The 14,093-nt window shown below is 40.8% G+C and overlaps 1 protein-coding gene across 2 annotated transcripts in view; it reads right to left on the reverse strand.

The window, feature by feature from the left end:
• The window catches only part of FMN2 (formin 2), a 393,127-nt gene that overhangs the window by 344,750 nt on the left and 34,284 nt on the right, over positions 1-14,093 (reverse strand). For both annotated transcript variants that reach the window (XM_058701859.1, XM_058701860.1), the window contains exon 2: positions 10,195-10,361. In XM_058701859.1, coding sequence (XP_058557842.1) covers positions 10,195-10,361 — 167 coding nt within the window. The remainder of the gene's footprint in view (positions 1-10,194; positions 10,362-14,093) is intronic.

Raw genomic sequence — 14,093 nt, forward strand, 5'->3', positions numbered from 1 at the left:
GGAAGTGGGTCATGAGCTAGAGATGTATGAAAGGGTTGCAAGCAGGAGACAGATCATGGAGATCAAAAGAACTGGTACTTCATTGACAGAGAAACCACTAAAAGCTTTATGCAGGATGTACAGCAAAGGGTATCTCAACTATTGGCATTTGGTACTGGAAAGTCCTTTGTTAGGGAGGGAAGATGCCAGCTGCAGCCCTCCCCAATTGTAGCAACCAAAAATGTCCGCATACATCATCACATATATCTGGAAGAGAACTTGGCCCCAAACCAAGAAGCCCTAGGAAAGCACAAGGGGATTGGACTGGTGACTAGTAACAGGCATACCCAAGAAGGTAATTAAAAGGCTGATGTGATAAATCAAGCAAGTAAGGACTGAACTAAAAGGAGATGTTCCTGATTCCTCTTGTATACCATGGCCTCATAATCTAGCCCTCCATAATCATCTAAAGAATATTCCATGCCCACCCTGTGTAGAATCCTCTGCACCTTTGAAGCCCATATCAAGCAGTAATGTCATTATCTAATTTCCTTATTGCAGAAACTAACTGACCTCCACACAGCCTTACACTCCTCCAGGACTGTTGCCATGGTCTCATGTCCGCATCTCAACACCTACTCCTCCACAATCCTGTGGGACACTAAATCCCAGCCAACAACCTCAGTGCCTCAATTCCAAAGACAATGGGCATTCCACTCCACAGACTGGACTTTGGAATCAGTAGAACAGCTTCGTCTCTGAAATCTTGAATACCAGTATCTTCTGGCCAAAGCCCCCCATTAATCCATTTTCACTACACTTATTTCTCACTGTCCTTAAGAATTTTAATCTTATGATATTTGTCTTTCTCTGGCTAATTTCACTTAGCAGAATACCCTCCAGTTCCATCCACGTAGTTGCAAATGGCAAGATTTCATTCTTTTTGATTGCCGAGTAATACTGCATTGTATATATATACCACATCTTCTTTATCCATTCATCTGTTGATGGACTTTTGGGCTCTTTCCATACTTTGGCCGCTGTTGATAGTGCTGCTATAAACATTGGGGTGTACGTGCCCCTTCAAAACAGCACACCTGTATCCCTCAAATAAATACCTAGTAGTGCAATTGCTGGGTCATAGGGCAGCTCTATTTTTAATTTTTTGAGGAACTTCTACACTATTTTCCAGAGTGTTTGCATCAGTTTGCATTCCCACCAGCAGTGTAAAGGAGATCCTCTTTCTCCGCACCCTCACCAACATCTGTTGTTGCCTGAGTTGTTAATGTTAGCCATTCTGACTGGTGTGAGGTGGTATCTCATTCACTTCACTCATATGAGGACTTTAAGATAAAAAAAACAGATGAACATAAGGGAAGGGAAGCAAAAATAATATAAAAACAGGGAGGGGAACAAAATATAAGAGACTCTTAAATATGGAGAACAGAGGGTTACTGGAGGGGTTGTGGGAGGGGGGATGTGCTAAATGTGTAAGGGGCATTAAGGAACCTACTCCTGAAATCATTGTTGCACTGTATGCTAACTAACTTAGATGCAAATTTTAAAAATAAATTAAATAAAATTATTTAAAAAAGAACTTTAATCTTGATTACTCTCTATCATAATTTATTAGATCTGCTTATTTTTAATGCAACTATGGTAATGCTAGTAACAGCAGCTCCTTCTCCCTCTAGGAATTGCCACCATTATGTCCCAAACAATCACACATTCTATTCTAGATGCCCATGAGAGTTTTATCATCTTCCGTGAAACGTGTTCCCTCCTTAGTATTCTGCCTCTTTGTAGATAGAGTATCACCATCCACCTAGAGTTGCAAATCCGAAAGCAAAAAAGCCATCTACGCCTTCACTTCCCCATATCTAATGAAAATGACAAGTCCTGTCAATTCTAAATCCTAAACATTCCCCATAGCTGTCTCTTTCCTTCCACACTGCCTGTTTCAGTTTAGACATTTTTACTGATCATCCCAGCACCAATTTTAAACTTCTTCATTCTCTACTCTGACACCAGAATGATTTCTTATAAATGGCAATCTGTTATAGCTTAACTACTCAAAAATTATTTACAAACATCCTCAAGGAGTGCTCACTTCAGCAGCACATATACTAAAAACATCTCTAAGGTGACATAAATATTTCCATGTCTGGCCTCCTTTTACCTATCATTCTCTCAATTTACACTCAAAATCATCTGCATGCCTCATACATAGACTTATCCTGATCTGGCTGGTCCCTACAGCAAACTCCAAGTCAGCCTCAAGCTTCACCCTAAGGATTATCTCCTGAGCTACCAAGGAGACTCAGTTAATCCTCTCCTTTGCTCCCTCCACTGTACATATCTCCACTGGAACTCTAAATGCAACTATGATCTGTGGCGACAGTTAACATACATTGAACACTTACTGTATGCCCTATACTCTACACAATGCTTTATTTGTATTCATGCTTTCCTCTTACCCAGAAACCAGTACATCACTGCTCATTTCACAAGAAACAAACTGAGAAACTAAGCCATTCACCTATGTTTAAAGAGTAAGCGGGAAATCCAGGATTCAACTCCAGGACAGTCAGACTACAGAGCCCACCGCAACCACTAAAGTCCAATAATTTCTTTACATATCTTTTCTCTTTAAAGTGGCTGTAAATCAGTTGAGAATAGAGTCTTTAATTTCTGTGCGCCTAATAACCAGGGGCAGGGCAAGAGAAAAGGAGCTGGAAAAAAAAAATAGAAGTCATAATTATATATCAGGAACCTGATCTAAATTAAAAGAGGAAGCTATTAGATGTCTTAATCCATTCAGGCTGCTATAACAAATATCATAGTTTGGATGGCTTGTAAACAACAGAATTTATTTCTCACAATGGAGGTTGGAAGTCCAAGATCAAGGAAACAACAGCTCTCCTTATCTAGTAAGATCCCTCTTTCTGGTTCATAGTTGGTGCCTTCTCACTGCATCCTGACATGGTGGAAGGAGAGATCTCTGGGCAGGATCTCTTTTATAAGAGCACTGGGCAGGAACTCTTTTATAAGAGCACTAACCCCATTGATGAGGGCTCCATCCTCCTGATTTGGTCACCTCCCAAAGGCCCCACCTTCAAACACCATCACACCAGGCATAAGGATTCCAAAGTATGAATTTTGTATACAAATATTCAGACCACAGCAGTAGTCTTCAAGAAAAATTGAAAGAACTCCATTAAATGGTAAGAATAGGGTACAAACTCAAAGATATTGAGAATATAGATAGAAAAAGAAAGAGAAAAAGAAAGATGATAGATAGATAGATGATAGATAGATAGATAGATAGATAGATAGATAGATAGATAGAGGTTTCTTCTCCCAAAAGAAAACAAAATAAAAGGCAATCAAAACTTTGTTGTGCTAGATGAGGGCTCCCTATATCAGAAAGGCGTAAATCAAATGTAACTGAACGAAATACGGGATACTTTGGAGCAAGTGACTGTTTATTAAAATAACAGAATCCATTGGAACTTAACCCCAGAAACATCCTCATCTGAGCGGCCTGGGGGCTGCGATATTGGGATATTAAAAAGGAAATGAAATCAGAGCACACTATCGCCTCTGCAAGGCAACAGTTACAGGGTGTCCAAACATTTTCTTAACTTTTAAGATAAAATTAAAAATTAACCTTAGGGGGGCGCCTGGGTGGCTCAGTCGGTTGAGCGTCCGACTTCAGCTCAGGTCACGATCTCGCGCTCCGTGAGTTCGAGCCCCGCGTCGGGCTCTGGGCTGACGGCTCGGAGCCTGGAGCCTGCTTCCGATTCTGTGTCTCCCTCTCTCTCTGCCCCTCCCCCGTTCATGCTCTGTCTCTCTCTGTCTCAAAAATAAATAAACGTTAAAAAAATTAAAAAAAAAAAAAAATTAACCTTAGGGGTGCTTAGGTGGCTCAGTCTGTTAAGCATCGGACTCTTGACTTAGCTCAGGTCATGATCTCACGTCAAGCCCCACATCCAGCTCTGCACTCACAGCGTGGAGACTGCTTGAGATTCTCTCTCTCTCTCTCTCTGTCTCTCTCTGTCTCTCTCTGTCTCTCTCTCCCTTTCAAAATAAATGAATAAACATTTTTTAAAACAATTAACCTTAAAAATATACCTGAAGGATAAAAGTGTTCTTGGTAGAAGCTAGAAAGCTCAGGTTGGGACCAGGTGGAGGAGAGAGTAGAGACGCTAGAGAGCCTAATTATGTGAGGTGGGTGGGGCAGCAGGAGGCATCATCCGAAGTCAATGAAACGACAAAATAATCTGAACCATATTATTTAAGGTTCAAGGCAGAATTATCAAAGGGAAACCAGAAGACCAGTATTAACTATACTGGAAGGAATGGGGAGGGGAAAGGTTGGGAAATACCTAAATCCTAACCTGTGACAGCCCAAAGGCAAATCAGCAAACTTAAGATATCAAAGTTAAAACCATCCAAACAAGAACAAGGAGAGCCAGGCAAGGGTAGAACTACAGTGGGAGAGGCCAGGGCCAGGAGCAGAGCTCTTACCGGGTGAATGCAGTACCTGAGACCTCTTTTAAGTCCGTAAAATTAAACAAACAAAAACTAAAATAAGTACCACTGAGGGAAAGGATTGTAGTTTCAACCTACGCTTGTCACCCTGCTTCTCATGAGTTCAGGCAATGATTACCTGAGTAATGGAACGGAGGTAAAACTATGGCTACAAAATGAATTTTGTTAAATGAAATCTTCTGTTTTACTACTGACTCCTATGTTGAGATTAGAGGGAAGTCTGCAAGGAAAAGAAATGTTCAGCTAAAATAATTTTAAAAGATGGTCTGAAAATTAAATATAATTTTAACATCACACTTAAAAACTTCCTGAGACCTAATACTATACACAGTGTTTCAAAAACAAAAGTACAGCAGTGTGTGTGTGTGCGTGTGTGTGTGTGTGTGTGTGTGTGTGCATTTTCTTAGAACTGAAAGATGTGTCATGGCTTTTATTTCTTCTCAGAAAAAGATTTGTGTGGCTTTGACTAAAAAGTATCCAAGTATTCTTCCTACTCTGAAAAAAATTGGATTCAAATAGAAACGATCATTTCTATTTGTTCACTTAAGTCTTCACTCCAGCTACTGGTGATGGTGAGCAGAGTGTATTTCATTAGTTTTTCAGCAGAGCCCATTATTGGTTTTGACTGATGAATTATTTTTCTGACACACTCAGGATCATGTTTTCTTCATTCCTTTTTAGCCTGAATTTTCATGTCTTCCTTCTCTTTAATTCTAGCCTCACTAATAACTCATTCAAACTTATATCCATTTACGCACATAGCAAGGAGCTCTTGCCCATCTGGTAAGCATGGGATTACTACATAGCTAGCAAAATTAGTAAAACCTGCCAAACCCAAAAAAGCCAGGGATCCAAAAATATTCTACTAGGAAGACATTTAAAATCAGTTCTAAAGGAGTAAGTATAATCATTTCCTCCTGCCAAAATCTTTGGGCCAAGTAAACTTGCTTTATTTTTTGTGATGTAGAGGCAACATGATATCTGACACAGTGATGATTAAAGAAATCCTAGAAGACCTATGTGAGATAACTGTGGTTTGCTGGAAAACAGTCGCTAATGAATATGACTCAGAAAAATCTAATATAAATAAAAGCATTCAAAGGAAAAGGGATCTTAAGGGACCACATACTGAACCTATTCTTGCAAAATGACCTCCATCTACAACTAACAGGCAATGAGCCAGAGCCCGTGGTCAGCCATAGGCTGAGGACTAGCATTCTTTGTCCACAGGGAGCAGGGCAGTGGCCCAAAGCTGCAAGTTACAGCTGATTCTTGAACAACTCGGGTTTGAACTATGTGGGTTCACTTATATACTTTTTTATAGTACAGTAAATGTATTTTCCTTCCTTATGATTTTCTTAATAACATTTTCTTCTCCCTAGCTTACTTTATTGTAACAATACAGTATGTAATACATATAACATACAAAACATGTGTTAATCAACTAGTTTTGTTATCAGTAAGGCTTCCAATCAACAGTAGGCCCTGAGTAGTTAAATTTGGGGGAAGTCAAAAGTTGTATGTGAAGTTTTGACTGTGTGTGGGGGGTGTGCCCCTAACCCCCACATTGTTCAAGGGTCAACTATATATGATGTGACATAATGAAGTTTTTGCTGTTTCTAAGGATTTATGGTAAACATTTCAGGAGAGATATTTTTTCTAACACTTGAGAAATGACTAGAACAGGCTCCAGAAGGAAAAAAGTCTTTCCTCACCACAAAAAAAATACCATGATCTACAATTAAACAATACAATCTACCAAGCAGTAGTAATATGCATAGTAAGTAGAAAATATGCATTTTCTCTTGTTAGCTTCAGAAATGATCTAGCTTAGAATTCTATCTGATATACAAAACCAACAACAGTAACAACAAAAACAAAAGCAAAAGGAAAATGTGAGGATATGTCAGAGAATAAGAAGTAAGTTGATAGTTTCTGGGTCCCCGGGTTAGTAATGGAAATGGAAAAAGATAATGGACAATGCTATCAGGCCTATAAAGGATCTCCATCTTTCTGTTCTATGAACACATGGCTATGCAAAGGGCTACAAACCTGATGGTTGAAATATCTTTATATCATGGCCCTAATTTTGATTAGCTAATAAAGTCAACATCATTCCACCAGTGAAAAGCAAAAGCTAATGTTTGTCAGCTTACATGTTAAGTATTAGTTTTCTGAATAAACAGAATTTTATTCAAGAAAGGTATATAACGAGCACCAGTTCTGTCCTTACAACATTTTCCTCCTAAAACAGACCTGGCTTCTACATCTTACTAAATGGCACAACCATCCACCCAGCTACTTAAAATAAAAAACTAAGAAGTTATAGTTGACTTTCATTTTCCATTGCCCCCAAGTCTAACTCGCCAGAAGTCCCGTCAGCTCCACCTACAGAATCCATCTCACACCCAAGGACTCTTCTCTAACTCCCTCACCACCATCCTACCCCAAGTTACCACCGCCATCCCTCACTCAACTATTCCAATAAGCCCACCTGGATTTCCTACTTCTACTTCTGCCTCCAATATTCCATTATCCAAAGACTAGGATAAACGATTCATGTAAAATATGTTCTTGCCCTGCACAAAACCTTCCCAAAGCTCCTACTTAAATAAAAATCTATTTTCCTTCCATGGCTTTCAGGACCCTGCACATTCTGACCCTGAGTCTTTCTGTCCTCAACTCATTAAACTTCACCTATGCAGGTGCTCAGGCTGTGTGCTTAGGTCATGCTTATACTCTCCCTAGACCCTCTGTACTTATCAGGTGAGCTTCCTGGAATGATCTTCCCTCACACCGCCCATCAGGAATCCGTAGTGAGGCTTCCCCTACACTTACCCTACCCCACCCTCATTCACCCTATCGTGTTACTAGGGTTTATTTCCTTTATAGCATTTACTAGAATCTGATGTAAATTCACGACCTATGCTTTTACTTGTTGTTTCGTTTTGTCTTTTATGTGTCTCTCCCCACCATGAAGAGGATATAAATTTCAGGAGAACAGAAATCCTATTTCTCTTCCTCCGTGACGTATCTATGGAGACTAAAGCACTGCCTGGCATATAGAACGTATTTGGTAAGCATCTGTGAATGAATTAACATTATCACTCAAAGCTCTTTACCTTTTAGTGTTCTTGAAACTTATGTGAAGTCTTTTCATATTATTTATAGCATTTCTAAAGCAAAATGTTAGGCCCTAAAAAATGTATAATGTAACATGGGGCTAAAATCAAAAAGGTTATATGAAGAAAGCTAATCCACAAACCATATCAGTGAGATCCCTAAGTCAAAACTCTTTATTGCTCTAATTATGTGTATAAATGGCAAGAGGAGGAAAAGGAGGGAATCAGATGTTCTTAGGGAAGGGATCAAAGTTGGGTTAGGAATAGTGCCAGTTATGAATTTATTCCCACATGGCGATCAGTCTCAAAGGGCTACTTTCCCCAAGAGAATTGTTGGCTAGAAATCCTCCCAACAACAATTTTCTGGAAATCAGCAAAGAAACTAATTATCAGAAATCTCTCCGCACACAGGTAAGTGCCTTCCTCTCCATTTCCCCACTAATACCTCAGTCTACATAACTCCCTATATTGTTACCTCTTTTGAGTTTTGAAGAAAATCCTTGACTGTGCATACAGGAAATGCACAGTTGTGTGACTGAACCTCTGTTTAAGTATATGGAATAACATTTCTTACTAAAATGACTTTAAATTCTTATTTGTTTTGTGTTTAGTTTGGCAGGGGGAGTAGAGATGTTCTACAGAGCCAACAAATAAAGGAGAAAATACAATCACATAAAGTTGAGGGAAAGAAATTCTTATTCTGAGGAAATTACTTTCTACCATATTAAGGGATTTTATTTGTTTGCTTTTCCCTCTCTTTGCCATACCCAGCTGTCCTCCAAACAGACAATCATGGGAGGGGTTACTACTCTAACACAGGAATGGAGGGAGGTGGAAGATGAGAAGCAGCCAGTTCAGGGGCACCTGGGTGTTTCAGTCAGTTAAGGGACCGACTCTTGATTTCAGCTCAGGTCATTATCTCACAGTTTGTGCAATCAAGCCCTGAGTCAAGTCCCACATTGGGCTCCACAGAGCTTGCACACTCCCTCTGTCTCAAAATAAATAAACATTACAAAAAAGCAGCAGCCAGTTCAGTGATTTAAAAAGAAAAAAAGGAGGTATAGAATAATCCTATTCTTTTCAGTTTATTCCAATTCCACATTTATTGAATGAGAAGACTGTTTACCTCTAAACTTTAAGAGGATAATGCAGTCATTTTGGGGATAGTTCCAATCAAAAGGCAAGCTTTAGACATGGCCAGGGTTTGCCTTTGTGCCACATTTATTTTAATTCCAACGTGCAAAATTTATATATTTTCTAGAACACAGCTCTCTGCACACTTTTAGCTACACAGTCCCCAGGTGTTCAGTTTCTATCATAACACAATTCTCTCATAAAAAAAAAAAAAAAAGGAAGGAAGAAAAATTTTAAATTATCCAATTCTTCCCATTGAATAAAAAGATCTACCTAGAAATTAGCTAGTGCCATTTTTAAAAATAACTAAATAAAAAGATCTCAAGAAGCAAGATTCACAAGTCACAGCACATCCTGAGAAGCCTTCTTTCACATGGAAAGTGTCAAGAAGATCTCACAATACTTTACGTGATTTATTTCCCTAATACTGAAGGGAGATCAAGGAAGAACATAGTTTATAATGTATGAAGAAGAGAAAGAAGAAATGCAAGACATATAGACGTTTTATTATTTACTGTCACATCTTGATCAGGGCTCATTTTCATTGCCTTTCAAAAGTCGCCATTATTTCATTCACTGGTCAATAGCATGTATACTAAAGGCACAGAAGAAGGGTGTAGTTGGAAGCAAGGAAACAACTGTAACGAACCCATATGGACGAGAACCCATTACTCTGCCTCACAAATACTGGGCTCTGCACAAGTGAGCCAACCAGAACTTTCTTATGAGAAAATCATACAGGAGCATTCTTATATATCTGGGTTTTAGACGCAGCTCAATACAACTACCAATGTCACACATGTACCACATACCTGAGAAACATTAGCAATACCTGGCTTGAAAACGATAATCCAGCTTTGCTGATTGATATTCATTAGGAATTATGAATATGCCTTTTCGATTACTGTTTCACAGTATGAATGCTCTTGGTGGATGGGAGCTGGGGAGAAAGCAGACAATGCTGCTTCATATCAATGGTTAGTAAATAGATGAGCTATGAACACACTGAAATAGTGTTCTAGGCACCCATGGAAACCCGCAGCCCCCTGGGAACAAAGCTCTGGCCCTTTGGTACTGCTTGTGAAGTAATGTCCATGACCAGCCAAGGAGGCAGTCCTGACTCAGAGCCACTTGAAAATCATTACCGATTAAAGCAGGTTAGAAAACTGTCAAGAGTGACCATCTGTAAAGAAAAGGAGGTTTGACAAATATACTTAGGATTTCTTAAGTGAGGAAGGAAAGTGTAGAAATTAAATAGACATGCTGAGCTGCTGAGTGGCTGAGGGAAGGATGACTTGCATCACATGTTGGTATTTAAAGTGTGGGCTGACTGGGCAGACACACATCACAGTTGCTACTTTAACTCCAATCTGTCTCGCAGACAGAAGTAAATGTTCCTACTTACATCAAATGGAGCTGAACTTGATTGGGCGTTCTGATCACATGGTTCCCTGAAGCAGTCACTGAAAGGAAGGAGAAGACCCATGGCAATGATCCGGGAGCAAAACTTCTCTGCTTCTTCTGGAGGCCCGTTCTCTTGTTGGCTGAACAGCTTCTCCAACAGAGTTCGCCCTGCAGATGAAATACAGTCAGGAGCGCTGGCATGTCACCTGGCTCAGAACCCTCCCAGAGGAGTGAAGCCTGGAAAAACACAACCAGTGAGCATCGCTGTTGCCAAGGCTACCGAAGTGCACAGACAGCAGCTTCTCAAACACAGAGAAAACTCCATAGTCTGAGGACTGGGATACCACATGGGAGAAGGTGGCTCGGGTTTGCTCTCCCACCCCCCAAAATATCTCCTGCCCCAAAAGAGGATACGCCACATGGTGGCCCTCCTGAAGAAGTATATTTCCACCTAAAGAAGGGCCCAGCCTTTGGGATTTCATTGGTAACCCTCCTTCCTCTCTTCACTTACCCTGCTAATGGCTCCCTGAGGGAGCAGTTAGCAACCACCAAGTGGACTAAGAAATGTCAGTGACTGACATTCATGGTCTCTGGCATGGCAATAGAGAAGGGCAGAGAATGAGGACACAGGAGACAGGGAAAGGTCCCAACCCCCAAGAAAAGAGCCAGCAAATATGGCAGACAAATTTTTTTCATACGATCCTCAGAACCATAGCTCAATGGTAGGTGCAAACTTCAGCTTTTATTTCCCTAGAAGACACCAGAGAAGACAGGCACGAGAACAGGACACTGGCCGAGGACCAAGAGGGCTGGGTTCCACCTAGTGCCATGGTTCTCAATCCCAGCTATACCTCAGACTCATCTGGGAGAACACAATGGCTGGAGGTCCCTAATCCTTTCTCATACCACTCACTCTCTACTTTATTACCCTTTAGAAATTCATTCAGCTGATTTCTGCATTAGTCAACTATGATAGACACAGCAGATTTCTGGCATCCCTCCCAGGGCTACAACTGCTCCCTCAGTTCCTGCCCTGCTCCTGCCCCTCCCTGTAATTAGTGGATTCATTCTGCGAATTTAGATTAAAATTGCTTATTCAGGGGCGCCTGGGTGGCGCAGTCGGTTAAGCGTCCAACTTCAGCCAGGTCACGATCTCGCGGTCCGTGAGTTCGAGCCCCGCGTCGGGCTCTGAGCTGATGGCTCGGAGCCTGGAGCCTGTTTCCGATTCTGTGTCTCCCTCTCTCTCTGCCCCTCCCCCGTTCATGCTCTGTCTCTCTCTGTCCCAAAAATAAATAAAAAACGTTGAAAAAAAAAATTTAAAAAAAAAAAAATTGCTTATTCAAAAAAGCCTTCAGTGACCCCCTTCCATACTCTTTTGGCGCCTTTCTTAGTTCTTTGTGTAATTAATTATTTTAATCATGTGTGTACTTACTTAATATCTATACCTCTCACTAAAATAAACTCCCTGACAGCCAGCATATATCCTGCAAATATGGCCTCTCACACATAAGAAGCATTAATAAATATTTTTAGGATTTCTGAATAAATGCAATGCTGTGATTCTGTGACAAAGACTTGTTCCTATCATAGTCAGAACTGGGAAGGAAATACCTCTATACCAGAGATAAGCAAACTCTTTCTATAAAGGATCAAACAATAAATATTTTAGGCTTTGAGGGCCACATAAGGTCTCTGCTGCATATTCTTCTTCATTTTCATTTTGAACAGCTTTAAAATGTAAAAAGCATTCTTAGCTTAGGGCTAGGCAAAACCAGGCACAGGTCTGTACTTGTTAGAACAACTAAATTTCAAATGTATAAATGTCTGTCAGGAGACTAATCATACAATTTTGATGTCTCTTCCTATTTTTGTTTGTACAACAAAACTCATTTCAAAATCTACCTCTGATAAGTGGAATAACAAAGAAGGGCAAAAGAGGCCTTTTTATTTTCTTCACTCCTTTAGATCACTTAGAGAACATCCTTTGGTCTCCCAGGATATTTTCTGAGAAGAAATAAAGGATTTTTTTTTCTACAGAACATAAGTTTCCCTGCATCTAGCTGGAACCAAACATGGAGGAAACCATATTCCTCAATTCTGAAGTGATTAATTGTTATGGTATACTCATTTTATATATCTTATGACTGAAAACAGCCAGAAAATGAAGTAGTTCTTTCCTGTAACTCAGAAACTTTGTATGACAGAAAGTAAGGGAGATAGGACCTTCCATACATGAGAGTATTTAAGTGTGAGTGAGTAAATGTGTATGTGTATCAAGCCAAAAATTATCAAAAGGGTATGGAATACTGTGGAAGTTCCTCCCTGGAACTTCAGCTCCATGATGAACAAACACAACCCTCAAGGCTTCATCCAGGGCTTCTCAACCACAACTCCACGGACACCTTGGGATGGATAATTCTCTGTCCTGTGCTGTCCTGTGCATCGTAGGATGTAGGCAGCGTCACTCACTATTACTCAATAGATGCCAGCAGCATAACCACTGCACCTCCCATTGTAAGACGCCAAGTGTCTTCAGACATTGCCACATGTCCCCCAGCTAGCAAAATCACCCAAGCTTGAGAATCCCTGCCTCAACCTCTCTGAAGGGAACCTCACCTGATTGCATGGAAAGTAACCTGGCTGCCACGTGAGTCCCTCTCCAGCAGCCCTCTCACAAGGACACATTTTGTATCAAATCGCACATATATTAGGGGTAGGAAGTGAGTGAGTGACTTCCTTGATCCCCCTTAGCAATTTCAAGTGACTTATTCTCCAAAACCATCAGCATGGTTAGACCTGTCACTGGCTAGACCAGCTGTCCTCCTTCTCCTTTCTTCCATCCACTGACTTCTTGTCATTCCTGATCCCCTCCCTGCCATTCACTGAATACTTTACCTCCTGACTCAACTGCTCTGTTTTCCACCTCTACTCTCACCAGTGATTCTGGCATCCACATGGAGATCAAACCAACACCCAGGGAGAAAACTCATCTGAGATCTTGAATCCTTGCCTCCAGTCAGTGCCTCCTCTTCCCCCACACAGGCAACCCATTCAGAAGACCAATTTCAAACTTTACTCCAGCCCTCCATGGCTTCCTATCAACCTCAGACAAAAACCCAACTGTCACCATGACTCAAGAGGCCCTTCCCCTCCTGTCACCTTTTCCTGCTCTCCCTGAGGTCACTCTGACCTACAGGCCTCCTCCTCTTTAGCACACAGAGCTCACGCTTACCTCAGAGACTTTTATGCTAGAACACTCTTTCCAACATACTTGAATGACTCACTGTTTCATCTTAGTCAGGCCTCTGCTCAGTTGTCTTTTCCACTGAGATAACTTCCTGACCCTCCATTTCTCAAATAGCATTGTCAGTCACTCTTTTTCACATTATCCCTCTTTATTCTTCAGAGATCTCAGCTCTTGAATTTTTGTGAGCCTGTGATCTGTCTCTTCCTCCTGGAAAGTAAACTCCATTTTAGCAGACTCCATTGTTTGGTTACCACCTTTTACCCAGTATCTCAAGAAAGACCTGACATGTAGTTGCTCAATTAATGTTTTGATCATAAATTAATCAATATATGTACAAATGTCTGGAAGGAACATCTAATCCTTGGCCACTGCCTTCTATCCTTTCAACTCATATTCTAGAACCCCTTCTGAGGGCCCATCCTCCACGGGGATCTTGAGTCTATCATCCCTGCCACTGTCACACAATCCATCACTCCCTTCCTCACCTGCTTAAATTCCATGTCCCACCACTGTAATCGTATCATTCAAACACTGCAGCTCCCCTGCCCCTCTCCCCCATGGGAGCCAGTAAAATTCCCAAACCCCAATTTGTTCCATTCTAGACATCCACCTTTTCTTTGCCTGAACCAGAGCAACTGGTCACTGTGAAGGAA

Source organism: Neofelis nebulosa, chromosome 15 (assembly GCF_028018385.1).
Source record: "Neofelis nebulosa isolate mNeoNeb1 chromosome 15, mNeoNeb1.pri, whole genome shotgun sequence".
NCBI classification, from domain to species: domain Eukaryota; kingdom Metazoa; phylum Chordata; class Mammalia; order Carnivora; family Felidae; genus Neofelis; species Neofelis nebulosa.